Source organism: Peromyscus leucopus, chromosome 17 (genome assembly GCF_004664715.2).
Source record: "Peromyscus leucopus breed LL Stock chromosome 17, UCI_PerLeu_2.1, whole genome shotgun sequence".
In the NCBI taxonomy this organism is placed as follows: domain Eukaryota; kingdom Metazoa; phylum Chordata; class Mammalia; order Rodentia; family Cricetidae; genus Peromyscus; species Peromyscus leucopus.
In genome coordinates this window covers 54,588,238-54,607,867 of record NC_051077.1, presented here as the reverse complement: position 1 = coordinate 54,607,867, position 19,630 = coordinate 54,588,238, and the positions used below count along the sequence as shown (strand labels likewise).

The following is a 19,630-nucleotide window of genomic DNA, read 5'->3' as shown; positions in this document are numbered from 1 at the left end:
CGTGCGGGCGCGTTCGGGGGGCGCGCGGGAAAGGCGTGGCTAAAGCCGCGGGACTCGCGGTCTCGGGGCCCGAGGGCGTGGCCGCTCGTCCGCCCGCTCCGCCGGGGCGCGCGTGGAGGGGGCGTGGCTGCGCGGGCCTCATGAATAATGCAGCGCGTCGGAGGGCGGCGGGGAGGGGCGGGGCCGGCGCGCGGGCGCCGTCGCCGAGGAGGGGGCGGGGGAGAGATGGTTACAAGATGGCGGCGCTGAAGGAGGCTCGGAGCTACGGGCTGTCGTGCGGGCGCGTGAGCGACGGCAGCAGGGTGTCGGTGTTCCACGTGAAGCTCACCGACAGCGCCTTGAAGGCTTTCGAGAGCTACCGGGCCCACCAGGTGAGCGGCGCGGCGTCCCGGCGGGCGGGCTGCGCCGGGGGCACCTGTGGGGGGCATAGGCCGCGTCCGCACCTGGCACACCTTGGCCGGCCCCGCCGACATCTCTCAGGTTGGACCTACCCTTCCGGCTTTTTATAAAACAGGCCTTCCTGCGTAGCCCAGGTTGGCCCTGAACTGACGGTCATCCTCCTGCCTCAGCCTCTTCAGTGCTGGGATGACAGACGTGCTTGGAACCATAGACAGGAGCTTACGGGTTGACCCCAGATCCTGGACCTCAGGGCATTCCGTCCCCGGACCCGTCCTTTTTCGTGGACTGAGCTGCCGACGGTGGCCGTGGCGGCCTCCTCCGGGTCGGCGCCCCGCACGGCCCACCCTTTCGAGGCCTTTGGTACTGCTCCTGGTTTGGGGATGGCGTTGGGGACCCCGGCTGTGTCCCTCCCCCCGGGCACACCTGGATGCGCCACCCACGCCTTGGCACCAGCCCGGTCCGCCGGGGCCGAAGTTGGAGGTGTCCATGGGAAGTGACCGGGGTGTCGGATGTGTCTCGGGACGTGTGTTTGCCTGCGCTGGCGCAGGGGGTGTTGACGCGGTCGAGGGAGCAGAGTAACTAGGAAGGAATGTGGTTTCTTCCTGCCCGGGACATGCGCAGGACCATTGGCCGAGCTAGGAATTCCTTCCCCAGTCAGCGTCTGGGGAGCCTACCTCTTCCCGCCTGTCTCTCCATCACTTCCCTGAGCCACTTCCTGCCTGTGCTGGGGCCTCAGTCTCCTCCTTTCTAGGACAGGATTGAAGCTCTTTGGGAAAAGATTAGTTCTTCCCTTGTCGGGTGCCACATCATGAGGCGGAAAGCAACCCTGCAGATGAGGAGGACGGGGTGGCAGGGACTTGGGTGGTAGCCACTGTGTGACGGCCCAGCCACTCTTCCTGGTTAGGATTCCAACCTGGAGTCTTTCCCCTTGGGCCATTTCTACTAGTCCTGGAGGATCAGGACTTTTTCCAGAAACGGCTGGACCAGAGCATGAGTCACCACGTCAGGTGGACTTGGTACCTGGTGGCAGCGGCGGCGGCCTGGCCTGCTGCCACACCACCTTCTCCCCAGCAGCACTGTCATACTGTTATTTTTAATTCCGGGTGTGTGTTACATCCCTAATCAAGCTTGGTTTTCCTCGTGTGAGGACGCTTGTGGAGCTGCAGGCCGCCATGCACGCACCCCAAGGAAGCCAGCCATGCCTGCCCCATGGTGACTGACCACGAGGGAGCCTGGCTGCCAGCATTCAGTTTTGGGGCAGTCCAACCCTGTGTTTATCTGGAAAGCTGACACGGCACTTAAGTGGCACCGCGACTTTGAAGTTTAATCTCTTGTCAGCATCGGATCCTCATTCTATGTTAGGTTGGTCTCAAACTCATGACTCTCTAAGTGCCAAGGTGGCAGACAGGCACACACCACTAGTCCAGCTTCAGAGATACGTTGTTTGCTTAGTTTTTCAAGACGGGGCTTCTTTGTGTAGCCCTGGCAGTCCTGGAACTCACTCTGTAGACCAGGCTGGCCTCAAACTCATAGATATCCACCTGCCTCTGCCTCCTGAGTGTTGGGATTCGCTGTGAATCACTGCCACTGCCACCGCCACCACCAGGCTCCAAGCTCTGGCTGGCTGTTTGTTTGTTTGGTTTTTTGTGTATTTTTTTTCTGTTGTTTTGGGGTTTTTGTTTGTTTCCTTTTTTTTTTTCCGAGACAAGGTTACTCTGTGTAGCTTTGCGCCTTTCCTGGATCTCACTCTGTAGACCAGGCTGGCCTCGAACTCACAGAGATCCACCTGCCTCTGCCTCCCGAGTGCTGGGATTAAAGGTGTGTGCCACTACCGCCCTGCTCTGGCTGTGTGTTTTTAAGTCTTCACTATGTAGTCCTGGTTTGTCTGGAATTTGTCAGGTAGGCCAGGCTGGCTTCCACCTCACAAGGTCTACCTGCCTTTGCTTCCAGAGAGCTGAGACTAAAGGTGTGTGCTTCCACGCGTGGCTCGGATTTAATCTTACCTCTGTGCAGGAAGGGGCAGGTTTGGGACGGTGGTCAGGAGGGACTTGGAGAAACTTTGGTGACTACAGAGGTACTGGTCAACAACTGACGCTCAGAGAGCCAGCACCATTTCTGTTCTTCCTGCTTTGAGTTATGCCCCATTAAAAGCCACCTGCGCAGGTCGGTTACTCTGGCTTTTCCAGCCGCCGGGTCTTGAGCCTGCTGGGCAGTTGCTCACCGTTGAGCTGTACCACCAGTTCTCTTATTTTTAAAGACATGGTCCTATTCTGTAGCCCAAGCTGGCTGTGAACTCAGGACTCTCCTGCCTTGGCTTTCCCGGGTTGGCTTGACAGTTGTGCCTTAGCACAATCCTATATTTTATTTTGAATTGCCAGGAGCTTTTCTTAACTTCAGGGACTTGAAGGAACTAGCTGTGGAACGGCTGTGTGTGGCCTAGGGAAGGAGCTGGGTATGTTTCAGTAGAGGGCTGCGAAATGTGTGGTAGCCTGTACTGGAACAGAAGACCATGCCAGTTCAAGGCACAGCCACAGGGACCACCAGAGTCCATCCTACCTGGGACTTGGGGCTTTTTCTCTTGGAATGTAAAAAAAGAAACAAACAAAAACACAGGCAAACTGCCTGGGGTCCCAGGGCTGGGTAGGATGAGGTAGGAGAATTAGGAGCTCAAGGCCAGCCTGGGCTAAACAAACTTTAAAAAGTTCCCAAGCCAAACTGGTGCTGATGTGGCACTTCTATGTGTGTTGGGGCGCAGTGGGTGTGGCTTTAGAAAAGATAAGGAAATGTGGTCTTCTCATCCTTCCAGAACAGCTGTTGGCTACCGAGAGGCTACTGAGAGGCACGTCCCTGACAGCCATGAGATTCCATTGTAGTTCATCCGTGTTGGCTAGGTGGGCTCGGTGGCCGCATGCGCCCACCCTGTCCTTGGTGGAAAGAGAGGTCAGGGAAAATTGAGGGTTCCAGCAGGGTCCACATAGCAGAGCCTTGAGAGCCTATGGGCTAGTAAGGACCTGACCCCTCCAGACCCTTCTTGGGTTTGCAGACTTCCACTCCCACTTGAGCCCCAGCTTCTACTGAGAGTGCTTTGGCCTGCATTCTGCTCTGCCCTGTCTCTGGGCAGCTGTCACTTGCCTGTAGGAGGCCACTTTCTGGGCCCATCCTGCACTGTCCTCCCAAGAAATAACACCCTCCCCTGTCAGCATAGGGTGGGCCTGTGGTCCCAGAGGCGCTGAGATGTACCCCCCTCATGTTACACCTAATGTTCTAGAATCCTCTAGAGTTGGCAGAGATGGGCAAGGGAGATCCACCAGGGTAGATGTCAGTAAGAAGTGAAGTAGGGCTGGGCGGCAGCGCACGCCTTTAATCCCAGCACTCGGGAGGCAGAGCCAGGCGGATCTCTGTGAGTTCAAGGCCAGCCTGGTCTACAGAGTGAGTTCCATGACAGGCAACAAAACTACACAGAGAAACCCTGTCTCGGAAAACCAAAAAAAAAAAAAAAAAAAAAAAAAGGAAGGAAGGAAAGAAGAAGAAGGAAAGAGGAGGAGGAGGAAGAAGTAGTGAAGAAGGCTCTGATGGTCAGACAAGGCTTCGAAGGGCATTGGGGGCCTGGCTCACTGTGCTGCACCATGGAAAAAGCTGAGTGTGGGGCGAGAGGAGCCCCAGCTAAGCCTGCACCTTCCTGGCGTGGTTCACTTATCCCTGGGGACTCCAGCCTTTTGGAATTACCAGGACACTGCCCTGAACAGAGTGGGCTAGTGTTCCTTGAGGTACACCATGGACAGAGGGGTCTTTCCCAGGCTTCCTTTCCATGCACAGGGGCCTCAGGCCAGTCTGCCAGTGTCCCTAGAGTACACTCAGTGACTGAGGGACCGTCCCACCTCACTGGCATGTCTGTGCTGTGCCCTGTTTTCAGAAGAAGCTGGAGTGTGACAGGATCACCTCCTCTTGGGATCACCTCTTGCTTGCCTGTGCCATCCATTCCAGTCAGCCCCATCGGGGAGCAGGTCCAGTTTTCAGGTGAGGTCACAGGTGGTGGCTCTAGAGGCTGAGTCACCTCTCAGAACCTCTAAGCAGGGAGGTGGCTCCGGAGCCAGGCATCAAGGCCTCAGAGGGCTGTGGCTCTGCCAGGCAGGTGCAGCATGCTGGTGTGGGCATCAGAGTGTGGCGGCCTTGTGCCTTTGGCCTGCTGGGGCGTGGCTTCCCCGTGTGTGTCTCCAGGGAGGTGCTGGATGGTGCTGACCTGAGTACTCCGAAAACTAGAGCAAGAGGGAAGCAGCCTGGAGATGGAGTCTTCAGGGGCTGACGGTTGTGTGTGCCGAGGACTCAGCACCTCCCTGGCCACTGTGACCCTTGATTGTGCTTCCGGCTGCCTGACTGTGGCCACGGTGACGGCGTGTAAACAGCAGGCACTCGGAACCCACCCCTCTGTTGACTCATCTGCAGGCCAGAGTTCATCACCCTGCAAGCAGTTTTGACAGCACACCGGGATTGTGACATCCTGGCGGCCTTGAGGGAGGAACTACCCAGCGTGGAAAACAAGGCTGCTTTTCCTACTCACCCAAGCCAGGCCCACGGGAGACCCTGGATGGGGCGATCAGGGCACACACTGGACTCCTGCTGGTTGACCTGGGTGTTCTTGAGTCTCATGAGTGGATTTGTGTCAGCTCTGCAGTCCCATGGGTCCCTGGGAGTGTCTCAAGTGGCCTCACACTAGTGTGTAGGAGCCACAGCAGGTAGATGCTCTGTCTGCTCTCATTCTATTTCCTCTTAGACAGGTGTCATGTAGCACAGGCTGGCCCTCTCTGCTTCCCAAGTGCTTGGGGGACAGGTGTTGGCCACCACACCCAGTTGTGTCACAGTTCAATAAAAGAAAAGCTGGTGTCCAAGTAGGCCATCCTGAGGAGACTGTCCTCCAGTGTCACAGCCTGTGCTCTGATGCATCCTGCAGGCAGGAGGCTCCCTGCTGAGAAACCAGGCCCAAGGGTTTGGGGTGGGGGCAGGCACCCCATGACCCCCAGAGTCCCTTTTTGTTTGTTTTTAGCACATGGGAAACATTGTCTCCTTTTTACTGTGTGCACAGCTGGCACGGAGGAGCCCCACAGAAGACAGCTGTGACTGCGCCTGCAGCCTGGGGGCATCCCCTTCCTCTCCACCCTACCACCCCACTCCTGGAGACAGGGTCTCTCTGTGTAACCCTGGCTGGCCTGGAGCTCGCTCTGAAGACCAGGCTGGCCTGGAACTCACGGAGATCTGCCTGCCTCTGCCTCCCGAGTGCTGGGATTAAAGGCATGCGCCACCACAGACTCTTGATGGTCAGACATGCATGCGATTGTGTCTCTTTCTTCCCTGGTTGTAGACAGTTTGTTGTCCCTGAAACCTTAAAGCCTGTGTGGGTGGCCACCCCTGAGCTGCACTCCAGCCAAGCTTTCCTGGCCGGTCTGTTTTTTTTTGTTTGTTTGTTTTAATTTTTATTTTGTGTGAATGGATGTTTTTATCGATATACCACTTTCATGCCTGGTGCCAGATCGCCTGGAACTGGAGTTACAGATGGTTGTGGGTCACCGTGAGGGTGTTGGGAACTGAACCTGAGCCCTCCGCAAGGGCAACTGGTGCTCTCAACTGCTGAGCCATCTGTCCAGTCCCTCAGTTTTTCTTTGTAACTGGGGATGGGACCCCGGTATAGAGCGTGCTAGGAAGATAGTGACGATTGAGTGCCCCAGCCTCCCTGCGGCACTGTGTGCCTTGGTCAAACGTGTGCTGGGTGTGGTGTGTGACCCTGGGAAGGCCTGCTGTGGGGAGCTTGAGGGCTGGCGTCCTGGTGTGCTTTCCTGTGCACACCAGTGCTCTGGGTGAAGGTGCGCTAGGGAAGGTCCGAGAAGTCAGCACTCGGGTCACTGGTGCGGTCCAGGAGCGGTATGCTGAGCAGGGGGAGGCAAGCTGGAGGCAGTGAGGCCCAGAGGAGGCCAGAAGCTCTGGGCCTTGGCTGGCATGGCATCCCAGGAGCAGGCAGAGGACAAATGCATGAGGCAGGTCTAAGGAGGAGGGTTCTCACTTAGGGCCAGACTGGCCCAGGATGCTGCCTTCCCTGCCTCACCCCTTGGTGGTGGGATGATAGGTGTGTGCCATGACGACCCGCTCTTCTTTTCCCTCCCTCCCTCCCTCATTCCCTTCTCTCTTTCCCTTCCTCACTCTTCTCTCTCTGTCCCCATGGTTTTTGTTCTCTTGGCCACTTCCATTTGTTCTCTCTTTATAGAGATGACACCCCAGGGCCTGGGCTCTACCAGGCAGGTGACGACATGGAGTAGTTAGTACCCTGGCCACGTGTGTGCGTGCATGTCAGAGGACAGCTTGTAGGAGCTGGCTTTCTCCTTCCACCACACGGGTCCTGAGGATTGAACTCAGGGTGTCAGGTGCCATTACCCATAGTCATCTGGTGAGCACCATGTCTGCAGTTTGAAGGTGGTTTGAATGGGTGTGGCATTTTGGAAATAGCCTGTCCCTCCAGGTTTTCAAGTGACTCAGCATCAGATGTTAGAGTCAGCAGCGCATTGCATGATTGTTTACTGGCCCAGTGGCAGTCAGATGCAGGAGGTGCTGAGGCCCGGGCTGGGGGCAGGGGCTCCATCACTTGGGCAAGTGTGACTGGAAATGCAGAGAAGGTGGCTGGAAGGTCTCAGTGACTCGTGGCCACACCTCCAGCTGAGTGTGGCAGCAGGCTTTGTAGTGTGCCGCCTTGGAGCCATGCAGCCCAGCTAAGACTCTTGAGAGGTGTGGATGCAGTTCTGAAGGTCTAGTAGCCCTTCTGGTCATCTTTTGCATGGAGGACCAAGCTTAGTGTGGGGATGCCACTCTTTTATTCATTCATTCATTCATTCATTCATTCATTCTCTCTGTCTCTGTCTCTCTTGTGAGACAGGGTTTCTCTATGTAGCCTTGGCTGTCCTAGAACTCACTCTGTAGACCAGGCTGGCCTGGAACTCACAGAGATCCGCCTGCCTCTGCCTCCCGAGTGCTGAGATTAAAGGCGTGTGACATGGCCACCCAGCTGGGGATGCCACTCTTAATATGTTCTGCTGAATTCTTCCCCAGTGACTGTCCTACACGCTTGGAGAGGGTGTGACCAAGCCACGTCCCCCTCAAAAAGCCAAGGGACAGTCACTGGTTGTGGTTCTTCAAGGCCACTGTGCCACCCTGGGTCCTGGTGTCTTGGGGCAGTGGATGGTGCCTGTCTTACTTTAATACAGACATGGCCCCTCCCTTATTAGCCCTCTGAAAGCTGGATGGCCAGTGCCGTGCCTCCCGTGCCATGCCGCCATGCCGCCGTGCCTGTGTGGCTCCCTCTGGGTAGGCTGCAGATCACAAGAAACGGCCCGAGACGGTGAGAGGCCCGGTGCTGTTTTCACCCTGGCCATCTTGCTGGGTTTTGTTTGTGTGTTTTCAGAAAGGGGCTCTCTACAAAGCCCAGGCTGTCCTAGAACTTATTATTAGACCAGGATATCCTTGAACTCATAGAGAACCCCTTGCCTCTACCTCCTGAGTGCTGGACCTGCACCACTGCGCATGCCCAGCCTATCCTCCAGTGTGTGTGTGCTCCCCTCACTCCAGCGCCGTGAAGAGTGAAGGTGTGCCGTTGTGATGACTCCCTGCAGTTTTCCCTTTAGATTTATCTTTATTTATTCATTTTGGTATCTTCAAGACAAAGTTTCTCTGTGTAGTCCTGGCCATCCTGAAACTCACCATGTAGACCAGGCTGGCCCAGAACTCACAGAGATCCACCTGCCTCTGCCTCCCAAGTGCTGGGATTAAAGGTGTGCGACACCACGGTTGGCTAGATTTGTCTTTATTTGTAATTAAGTGAGGGTGTGTGTGTGGCGGTCAGAGGTCAGAGGTCAGTACTGGAGTCCCCTCCCACCTTCATGTAGTCTTAGGAGCAGACTCAGATGGTCAGCCTTGAAGCAAGCACCTTTACCACTGGAGACCGGCTTGGGCTGTTGATTCAGAAGGGCCAAGTGACAGGAAGGTCCTAGTGGCCTCCTGGCTTAGTGACATGGTGTGACCACTGCCCGTTGTTGGAAAGGCTTCCAAGCCGGTACCCTTGGGATACAGGATGAAGAGGCTTGAGGAGAGCCTTGGTGGTCCTTAACCCATGGAGGGGAGGAGGGTCTCCGTCCTCACTGCTCCCCAGCCTCACAGCAGCAGGGCTCTGGCAGTGTCCCACGCTTGATGTCAGATCCAGCTCTGCTAGCCCCTTGACTAGAGGTCGGCCGTGGCCTCAGGCATGGTGCTGGCCTTGCCTGGCACTGTGAAAGAGAAAGGTGGCCTGTGGGGAACTGAGATTTCTCCTGGCTGGAGCAGCACCAAGGCCATGAAGCCAGGAGCTGCCCTCTAGGGATGTTGAACAGGTGGGGCAGCCTTGGCTACCAGGCCTTCTTGTCTCCTTGCCTGTGTGTCGTCCCTTCGCCATGCTCTCCCTCCTAGACTGGTCTCATGTCGCTGGCTGGAGGTGAGTGGGAAGGAGGGGAGGAGGGAGGGTGTCTGGTATCGAATTCATGGGCTGTGGGGGGAAGCCCTGACCTCCAGCAGGGGTGTGTGTACTCAGGTGCACATGGGTGGCATGACTGCCTGCCCTGCAAACACCAGATCTGTGGGCTGAGGGGGCCCTCACCTGCCCTTCCTAGTGGAGTGCCAGCCTTCAGGCCCGGGTAACTCAAGGTCTCCTTCCCTCCCTCTTCTCTCTGTCTGTCTCTGTCTCTCCCATGCTCCCCACTTCTCTCTCACAAATTGGTTCATTTTTTTGAAGTAGGGTCTCTACGTAGTTTTGGCTGTGTTTGTCGCCAGGCTTACACATCAAGTGTCACTGTCTGCTGAGCCAACTTTGTGGCCCCTCTCTCGTGGTTGTTTTGTTTGTTTTTGTTTGGTTTCTTGAGACAGGGTCTCTCTGTGTAGCCCTGGCTGTCCTGGATCTCACTTTGTAGACCAGGCTGGCCTCGAACTCAGAGATCCACCTGCCTCTGCCTCCTGGGAGCTGGGATTAAAGGCGTGAGCCACCATATCCAGCTTCTCTCTTAGTTTTTTAAGGTAGGGTTTCTCTATGTAGCCCAGACTGCCCAAACACTTGAGGTCCTCCTGCCGCAGTGCTGGGTCACAGCTGTGCCACCTCCACACCACCCCCGCTCCTTCCTTCTTGTTCTTAAACAGTGGTTTTTCAGGGAAATTACGCTTCCTGCTATGGACCTCGTGGTCTCCCCACATCCGGGCGTGACTTCAGGCCCAGCAAGGCTCTGAGATGATGAGGACACTGTCACATCCACAGTCAGTCCCGAGGCTAGAAGGTAGGCAGGACCGTCAGGAGAGGACCCCAGGTGTTCCCTGCCCTCAGCTTCTGAAGGCTTGTCCCCAGGATTCTGATGGTCCAGGACTTATGTCCTTATGTGGCTTGCCTGGTTTTCCAGAGGGTCCTTACAGCCTCCGTTGTCACAGCTGTGAGGGGGACGATCCTTTTTGGTGTCCTGTGCTGCTCTTGGCTCAGTAGATGGAGAGGACACTGTCCCTGTGATTGCCCTAAACCAAGCCAAGGGTCCCGTCCAGGCTGCCCTGTCCTTGTAGATAATGTTTTAGCGTGACATCATGTGAGACGACAGGCTGTTAAGCTGAGAGTGTTGGCCCTGCCCTCCCATGTAGCCACCCCGCCCCCACCCCCACCCATGCCCCAGCGGTGGTTTCAGGGTTGTACTGAGACTGGGGAGAGAGTCCCATGGCTCTGGTGTTGTCCTGTCAGGGGATGTCCATCGACATCACATCGTCCCCATGGGTGACATTGGGTTTCCCCAGGGTGCTTCCTGGGGACGCCTGTAGCCCAGGACCTCCACAGATCCACAGGACACCTGCTTGCAGAGGGACTTGGGGGACACCTGGGTGTCCATGAGCTGGCTGACACATTTGCTGTTTAAAGGCCATGCATCCCTGCCCTGGCCCCTGGTGGGCTGGAGCCTTGCAGCGCGAGGGAAGGGAGCGTAGCATCTGGTCTGTTGCCTCACTCTGGGCGCTGACTGCAGCCCTCCTCTCTCCCCACCAGCCCAGTGGCTGCTGCCTCCATAGCAGAGGTTTAGCGGTCCGCATGGCGGCTGTCCTGCGGCAGGGCCAGCAGACGGGGACAGCTGGGGTGAGTGTATGTCTGTGGGAGCTGGACTCGAGAAGGCTTTCCCATGTGCGTCCTCATGTCTCCAGGGGGCCAGCATTCAGGGTGGTGTGACTGGTGGAGATCTCCCTGGGAGCTGTCTGAGGGCAGGGCAGACTGCAGCTAGAAGAGCGTGTTCCTTCCTGGGCTCTATTTCTGGAGTTGGCCTGAGGCACCCACCGCTTGTTCCAGGGAAATGTGCTTGGCTCAGGACATTTGATGTGGGGAAGGGACAGTGGGGGCTTGCGCCAGTCTGCCACAGGGGGTCCAGGGCGTTCACCCCTCCCCCAATTGACAAGGCTTCTCTGTTGGTGGCTGTCCACAGGTAGGAAGCCTGCTGTGCTGAGCAGGCTGGGAGTTGAGGTCTGGCCCTCCCTGCTGTCTTCCTCCTGCTTTCTCCCTTTTTCATAGCATCTCCCCCAGGGAGGATGCTCTGTTTCCTCTCAGCTAGGAAGGTCAGGCTCCATCCTTACAGAACAGGGGTCTCCAGAGCCTGGCATGATTGACAGGGCCCTAGCCACTACTGTTGTAGCTTCATGAGGTGGGCGCAGCTCCTGTCCTCAAGGAGTGGTACTGCCCAGGGGCTTGATTGGATGATTGTCTGTCCTGGGACCCCAGATGTCCCCACCCTCCCTTTTCCTTCCCAGCTCCTCTATTGTGTGAGTACACTAAAATCCTGGCTACCTTAGGAGGTGACAGGAACGCCAGTGAGGATAGCTGTGGCGCCCGGAGGCTCAGGAGCTCAGGAGAGCTGCAGGTGTGCCCAACCCCTGCCATACGCCTTACCCCAGGGTCAGGGCATGTGGTACTTTAGAGTGAGGTGGCCTACAGCAGGGAGCCCGAGGGGACTCGCATATCACCTGCAGGCCAGGTACTTTATCTAAGGTGTGGCCACACCAGGGCAACAGACTGGCATGTACCAGTAGAAGCTGCCTGCCCCCATGCATCTGTGACCCATATCTGGAAGGTAGACTAGGATGAGAGCCAGGGCCAGACCCCAGACCTCAGTCCGCATGCTGGAGTCCCCACATGTGGACCTTGGGTGTCCTAGAAGCCGAAGGATGGCTTGGTGGGAACACAGCTCAGTCACTGAGAGGCCTTTGCGAGGTGGCAACAGGAATCATATTTGCAGCTCTCCTGGGCCGTAGTCCTGATCTGCCCTGTGAGACTACCCCTCTGCTTGTGCTTGACAGGCAGCCGGGGGCAGCCAGGTACCTTTGCTCTGAAGCCCAGGTCCCTGGCCTCCCTTGGGAGGCAGATGGACACCATGGCTGACTCCAGGAAGGAGGTGATTGGGGTATGAGCTGGCAAGGCTGCACTGTCTGGACCTGAGAAGGTGTGGCCATTCCATGGTTCAACAGTCCCACCTTCCAGAGGAGGTGCTTCTAGCCACTTCAGTCCCTCTGTCTCTGCTGTCCTGTGACAGCTCTGGCCCTTAGCCACTTGTGGTCAAGCAGGAGGCTAAAATGGTGTGTTTGTGCTAGCGAAGGTGACGAGGTAGTCATAGTGCCCATCGGGACTGCCCACAGGCTTGCCCCACTTTTCTCAGGATGAGCGTCTGAATACAGGGGAAGCCCTAGGATGGAAGGGTGGGGCGTGGGGCTCATAGGCCAGGTCAGGACTGACCCGTACCTGGTCCCTGTATTACCTAACTGCACACCAGAGCATTGGATGAGAAGTGTTCAGTGCTTAAAATGGAAGGAAACACTAGAAGGCACAGACGTCACCACAGTCGTGGCCTGGCAGAGTCAGGGGCACTGCCCTTTGCTTCCAACTGGAAGGTGGCTCTTGGCTTTAGTCCTCACAGAGGCAGAGGCACTCTGTGAGTTCAAGCCAGCCTAGTCTACATAGTGAGTTCCAGGCCAGGCAGGGGTACGAAGTCAGCTGCTGTCTCTAAGAATATATATGTATGTATACATGGGGCGGGGGCACACATGCCACAGCGTCTTTACCGGGCAAAGGACTATGGAGCCACTTGGTCCTCCCCTTCCACCTTTGTGTGGGGTCTGGAGGCTGAACTTGTGTTCTGGCTTGTGTCACAAGCACTTTACACATTGAACTGTCTTTTGGACCTCATTTGTTAATTTTTTGAGACAAGGTCTCACTTTGCAGTCCAGGCAGCAGTTTGTGGGATCCCTCGGCCTCAGTCTGCCCTGTGCTGGGATCCCATGTATGTCTACCACGTACACACAGTGGACGGGCTTCCTTTGGCCTGGGTTAGGGTTCCCTTTGGAGACAGGAGAACTTCCCGGTGGGGATCAGGTTGCTGTTGCCCCCAGTGGATCTGGCCATCTGACGGTCCCTCTCCTGGTGCACCCCCAGTGGATCTGATCATCTGACTGCCCCTCTCCTGGTGCACCCCCAGTGGATCTGACCATCTGACGGTCCCTCTCCTGGTGCACCCCCAGTGGATCTGACCATCTGACGGTCCCTCTCCTGGTGCACCCCCAGTGGATCTGACCATCTGACGGTCCCTCTCCTGGTGCACCCCCAGTGGATCTGACCATCTGACTGCCCCTCTCCTGGTGTACCCCCAGTGGATCTGACCATCTGACTGCCCCTCTCCTGGTGCGCCCCCAGTGGATCTGATCATCTGACTGCCCCTCTCCTGGTGTACCCCCAGTGGATCTGACCATCTGACTGCCCCTCTCCTGGTGTACCCCCAGTGGATCTGACCATCTGACTGCCCCTCTCCTGGTGCGCCCCCAGTGGATCTGATCATCTGACGGTCCCTCTCCTGGTGCACCCCCAGGGCTTTCTCTCCTTCACCCCGGTTCCTCTTGTCCAGACGCCCAGTGGGACCTCTCTGGCTCCAGTTTGTCTCCAGTGGCTTCTGTGCGTCTCTCACTCACGCTGGCTGCACTTGTTGCTTCCCATCATGGCTTCAGGTGACCCCGCACCCTGCTTCTGTTGTGTCAGCTTGCTGGGTGGTGGCATGGCCACTATTCTGAAAAGCTGGCTCTGCCTGCCCATGCTGGACAAGTGGCCTCCCTGCCCTTGAGTCTGGCTACTTGGTGTGCAGCTTGTTAGGACTTGAAGAGCTGGCAGAGCAGTGGAACTGTGCTTGCTGCCCTTACCCTGAGCTCTGTGTGCCTCCCAGGCGTGCACTGATCTCAGTCTGTGTCTGCTGCTCTGGGTGATACAGGGTCAAAGCCCAAGTAGCTTCCTTTATGGCCTTGCCCAGCATCTTGCTGGGTGATTTTTAGGTCATGAGACAGTTTTGGGAAAAGCCAGCCCACTCTTCCTGTCTTTGTTGGGGCCTGTCTCATCAGCGGCCCGATGGGGATTTTAGTTTGCCCAGCACTTTTCCTCCTGGTCCTTGCCCCTTTGGTCACACTGTGACCTTGGCTGGAGAGCAGCAGGTGGGTGACACATGGGATTCTTTGTTACTGGGTTTTCTTTTTTTTAATTCATTTTTATTTTGTGTGCATTGGTGTTTTGCCTGCATGTATGTCTGTGTGAAGGTATTTGATCCCCTGGAACTGAAGTTATAGACAGTTGTGAGCTGTCATGTGCTGGGAATTGAACCCAGGTCCTCTGGAAGAGTAGACAGTGCTCTCTCAACCGCTGAGCCACCTCTCCAGCCCTCTTGTTTTGACTACATAGCTTTGTTGTCCTTGACCTCACTATGTAGACCAGCAGGCTGGCCTTGAACTCACAGAGATTGACCTGCTTCTGCCTTCCAAGTGCTGTACAATGGAATTCTGAGGCTGCAGGAGGCAAGCCTGTCACCACAGTCCCATGCAAGGTTGTAGATTCTCTTCCTGACTTGGGCTATCTGCAGGACTGGCCTAGGTCCCTTTATCAAAGTAGGTCTTGTTTTGTTTGAAGATTTTAAAGGAGCATTCAGTAAAGCGAGGCAGAAGCTAAAGGGAGCTAAGACTCTGTGTGTGCTGTTTGTGTCTGCATGTGTGTACACAACGCTGGCGTGTATATTGTGTTTTGTGTGCAGCTGGAGCTGTTGCACACACTGTTTCCACAAGAGAGTTAGGTTTCTACCTCCCTATGACAAAGCCCAGAGAAGCTGAATATCTTACTAAGGTCACAGAGTAAAACGGGCCCACCCATGTTGGACGGAACGTTCTAAGCTCAGCTGCTTCCAGGGCCCTTGTGTGTTCCAGGTTGAGTGAGGCAGGGTTCCTGGATGTGTGTGCTTCTTGTTCTCCTGCAGCCGCCCCGGAGCACCAGGACAGGGACCTCTTAGTTGTCCTGTGCACCTGAGTTCCCAGTCCTGGCCTTGGCCATTGTGCCCAGGGTGGGGGGAGAAGCTCTGCCCCATTAGAGCTGACTGAAACCCGCCCTGGTCCTGGTGGGCCCTGCTTCCCCACAGAGGTCTTCTTCCCAGCACTCAGTGGTGTACAGTGTGGAGCACAGGTGCCCGCCCTCCCAGGGTCTGCCCACCCCAGACCTTCTCTCTGAGAAACAGATAGATCATCCTGGCTGGTTCCGAGAGTTCCTATGGAGAATTAGACCTTTAATAACTTCAAATAACTGCCTTTGTTTATTTAAAGGCAGTCAGATAAAGGCCAGGCTTGCCTTGGACTCTAGCTGAACATGACCTTGAGCTCCTGATCTTCCTGTCTGATCCCTGAGTGGTGGGTGTGCAGTCTCTCTGTTTTTGTGGTGCTGGAAGCCAGGGCCACACATGCTGGGTGAGCACCGGCCCACCCAGCGGCAGTCTCAGCTCCCCAACCCTTCAGAGCAGTGTTCATCTCTCAGCGCAGAGTGGACTGTTGGAGACATCTTTCTCTTACCTGCACAGCACGTACGCCTGTGTTCACGGGCATTGTAACAGGGTCCAGTTCACAGTACCGTCTGTCACCAACAAAACACCTACCATTTTGACTTTCTTTTGAGGGAATACCAGCCAGCATAATAGGGAACCCTTGAAGCAGGAGGAAGCAGGGCTGGCCTGTACCCCTCAATATCTGCCCTTAGTGACCCACTTCTTCCACCAGATTCTTCTTCCTAAATACACACACACACACACACACACACACACACACAACAGTGCCCCTGGCTGGGGAAGAGTATGCCCACACATGAGCCTGTGGGAACCATTCATGTTCATATGAAGTGATCTGGGTGCTCACAGTCCCAATCCCTACAGTTGCAAAGGTTTCAACATTGTTTAAAAGTCCAGAGTCTCTGCTGAGTCTCTGTGAAGTCCAACCAGTTACAGACATGCAGTCATGCCTGTTGTTCTGGAAGATCAAGAGTTCAAGGTCATCTGTAACTATAGTCAGTCTGGCCTACATGAGACCTTGTTTCAAAAAACAAAAAACCTTCAAGTCACATGTTCCTGACATACAGTGGCACAGAGCAACCCCTCCCCCCCAAAAAGAGGTATAGGCATGGCTAAAACACAGTGAGGCATGGGAAACTGGGATCTCTGGGTATCTGAAGCTCACAGCAGCGCCCTCTGGGCTCTGAAGGCTTGGGCAGCCCCATGGCCTGTTGTGGTGAGCGGAACCTTTGTTTTGGGCTCACCCTGCTCTGTGCCCACAGCTTTCCTCACTGGGCACATGTGTGAGTTTGCTTTCTGTTGTTTTGATAAAACACTGACCAAAAGCAACTTGAGGAAAGGATTTATTCCAGCTTGTAGTTATAGTCCAGCATCAAGGAAAGTCAGAATAGGAACTCATGATAGGAGCTGAAACAGAGGCCGTGGAGGAATGCTGCTTACTGGCTTGCTCAGCCTGCTTTCTTACACAGCCCGGGACCACCGCTGGCACTGCCCACATGAATCATTAATCAAGAGAATGCCATGCCTCCAGACTTGCCTGCAGGCCAGTCTGATGGAGGTGATTCTTCATATGACATTCCCTTCTCCAGATTGTTCTACCTTATGTCACATTGACAAAAAAAAAAAAACCTAACCAGCACAGTGTCCCGTGTTCCTGGCTATCCTGGCATCCAGGTGTCTGCGTTGTACCTGAGGCTTCACCTTCCTAGCCTTGTGCCTCTCAGGGGCCTTCATGCAGCCTGCAGCCTGGGTACACATTACCTAACTCACACACTTTTCTTCTGGAACCTTGGTTCGAGCTTCCATGACCCCACCACCGTTGCATGCTGCCTGCCTGTGAATCCAAACCAGCACCTCAGGGCCTTGGGACTGTGCCTGCTCAGCTGAACCTGGAGGACATGTCCCCAGGCAGCCATGCCTGTCACAGCAGAGCATCCTTGCAGGTGGTCTTTTGAGAATCTCAAAGGAATGCTTTCCAGAAGGGTTCTCTATCCCCTCGGGCATGTTTGAGAGGGGGGGGGCTGGCCTCGGGGCACTTTCCTGTTGTGTTGGAGTCAAGGCCGTGCCAGACTCTCTGAGCTCTGAGCAGTTATGGTCTGTCCCTCTGTGCTTTGTGCAAAGCCACCTCGTCCACTTTAAATTTGCTCTTTACCGCTCCAGACTGCGTTGTCCACATTTCCTGTTCCGTTCTCTGCTCTCTACTTGCAGTCTGACGAAGAGCGGTGATGAGTGACCATCCTGTAGCCTGGTGTTCTGCTCTGAAATTTCCTCTGCCAGTTTATTTCATTTGGTTTGTTTGCTGAGTTAGGGTCTGTCTCCTTGTGCAGCTCTGGCTGGTGTGGCGCTCACTGTGTAGACCAGGCTGGGTTTACAGGGTGAACTGCTCTGCCCAGCTTATTTTGTTGGTTTTGGGTGCACCCTCCCTGAAGGCCTGGTTACAGACAGGATGCAGCCAGATTCATTGCCAGAGAACAACCTGAGCTGGCAATGGGAGCTGCTCGCTCATCCTTTGGCACATGCTCCACAGGCTCCCTTCTCTAGCCTTCCTGAGCCAGCCACTGCAGTAGTTACTCTGCTGTCACTGAGGCAGGACACCCACGGACAGGAACGGAACAGTGCTCTGTTTTGGCTCTTGAGTCTCATGACTGAAGAGATTTGGTGTGTGCTGGCAGGAGGTGTGTGGCCGGTCACACTGTGACAACAGATGAAAAACACAGCTCAGGCTACAAGTGGGGCCAGGCTACAGAAAAGCCTGTCTGTCCCTAGTTCCCCCTTCCCACCTAGGTCCCACCTTAGTGTCTCCTCCTCCTTTGGACACAGTGACACCATAGGGACAGGGTGTCCAAACACCGAGCCTGAAGGCCCAGCATGTCCAACCAGGCATGTGTGCATTTGTTTCTCTAAGATCTGATGAATGCAGAGTCCCAAAGCCACCAGTGCAGAGGTGCAGATTTCCGCATACCCAAGGACATCTTTGTTTTCCCACTTTTTTTTTCTTTTGGTTTTTTCTAGACAGGGTTTTTCTGTGTAGCTTTGTGCCTGTCCTGGATCTCGCTCTGTAGCCCAGGCTGGCCTCGAACTCACAGAGATCCGCCTGGCTCTGCCTCCCAAGTGCTGGGATTAAAGGCGTTCGCCACAGCTGCCTGGCTTGGTTTTCCCACTTTTTGACACATGCCTTTAATCCCAGCACTCACAAGGTTTGGAGCCCACACGGTCAGCACTGCTCAGGGAGCACTATCTGGGAACAGAACAGAGGAGGACACCTTTTATGGGGCCCTCCGTCCTGCAGAGGCAGGCGCTCCCTTGCTGTGTGCTGCCCACCAGCTTGAGAGGGGCAGGGAGAGCAGAGCCAGGCTGCCCTCTAACTGGCGCTATAGCCAAGGCCTTCCTTGAGTTGCTGATCCTCCTACCTCCGCCTCCTGAGTGAAGGGACTTTAGGTGTGTGCCCCCATGCCTCATGTGACTGCAGCAGGGCTCCTGTGTGTGGACACCTGCACCCCCAGGGCAGTACAGGGGAGGTAGCATCTGCCATTGGTCTTAATGAGATGTCACCTTTGGCAGACACTACACATGGTGGTGCTGGGAGCTCCCTGTCACCACATCCTCACGGCACCTGGCAGTGTTAGTAGCTCACAGTTATGCCGTGACTTCTCGCCATCAAGGGCAGAAACTTGGTGTCACAGACCACCACAGTGAGTCCACCTCCTGCCTGCTAGCACCTGGACTGCCCTCGTGGCCAAGGGCACAGTGTTCAGCAAAGCTGCTTCCTGCCCTTGACCTCAAGCTAGGAAGATGGCTACTGCCATAGGAAGGAGGAAGTGTGCCTGGCTGTTCCAGGCCTGGTCTCTGCAGGTCTCACTGTCGTGGGCACTGAAGGGTGCTTCTGCCCTGCTGAACTGTCTGAGCCTCAGTCCCCGGAGCATGGAGCACATGGAGTATTGATGAGGACTGCCTCCCCCAGTAGACTTTGCTCGGCTCTGCTGTTTGTCCTTACCCTTGGCAGCTCCTCCCACACCCAGTTCTCCCTTGAGGGGCCTGTGTCACCCAGGCATCTGCTTGTGGACAGGTACCAGGCTCATGGGGACCATCCTGGAACTGGTGTTTTCACAAGGCCCTGCCCTCCCCTGGCTGCCACTGTGTATGTCAAGATCTTTTCCACAGCCAGAATGGCCGAGAAGAATCCAGTTGGAGGCTCAGTGCAGTGGGCTGCTCCTTTCTGTCTCAGTGCTAGGGAACTGCTGGGAGGTGAGCTGCGTGCAGTGTGGGCTCAGGGCAGGACTGGATTCTGGCGCTTGTGGTCACCTCCTTCTTCAAAGACCCCTGAGAAAGCAAGTAGGTGTGTCTGTGCACAGACAGTCTCTCTGTGTGTGTGTGCGCGTGTGTGCATGCATGTGCAGCCATGTGTGGAATGGGGATAGGAGGGGGGCCGTGAGTGTTCTGATGGCAGGTTTGTGTCTGAGGTGGCACATAGAGGGCGGGCTGTGTCCTCCCTGGCCCATTGCACCCGGTGACTAGGGGTCAGAGGACACCAGGGCTGCACGTGTGATCAATGTCATTGTGTGCCTCTGCTTAGCCAGACCTAGGGTCCATGTTAGTTGAAGGATCACAAATATTAGGATGGGTTTGTGTCATTTGTGCCTACCCTACCTGCTGTCTATGGGATAGTGTGATGGTGCAAGGTTGCCAGCAGACTGGGAGTCAGCCAGGTAGACAGCTGTAAGGAGGAATCCAAATGGGGGCGTGGGCCTCCCAGAGCACCAGCATGGGCACCTCAGGGTTACAAGGCCAGACTAGCCACTGTCCAGGCA

General features: G+C 55.8%; 1 protein-coding gene across 1 annotated transcript in view; it reads left to right on the top strand.

The window, feature by feature from the left end:
• The first annotated feature begins 215 nt into the window (after positions 1-215).
• Ell (elongation factor for RNA polymerase II) overlaps positions 216-19,630 on the top strand; it is a 47,193-nt gene continuing 27,778 nt past the window's right edge. Inside the window, exon 1 of the mRNA XM_028856925.2 lies at positions 216-371. Within this exon, the coding sequence (XP_028712758.1) occupies positions 237-371 (135 nt within the window). The 5' untranslated portion in view covers positions 216-236. The remainder of the gene's footprint in view (positions 372-19,630) is intronic.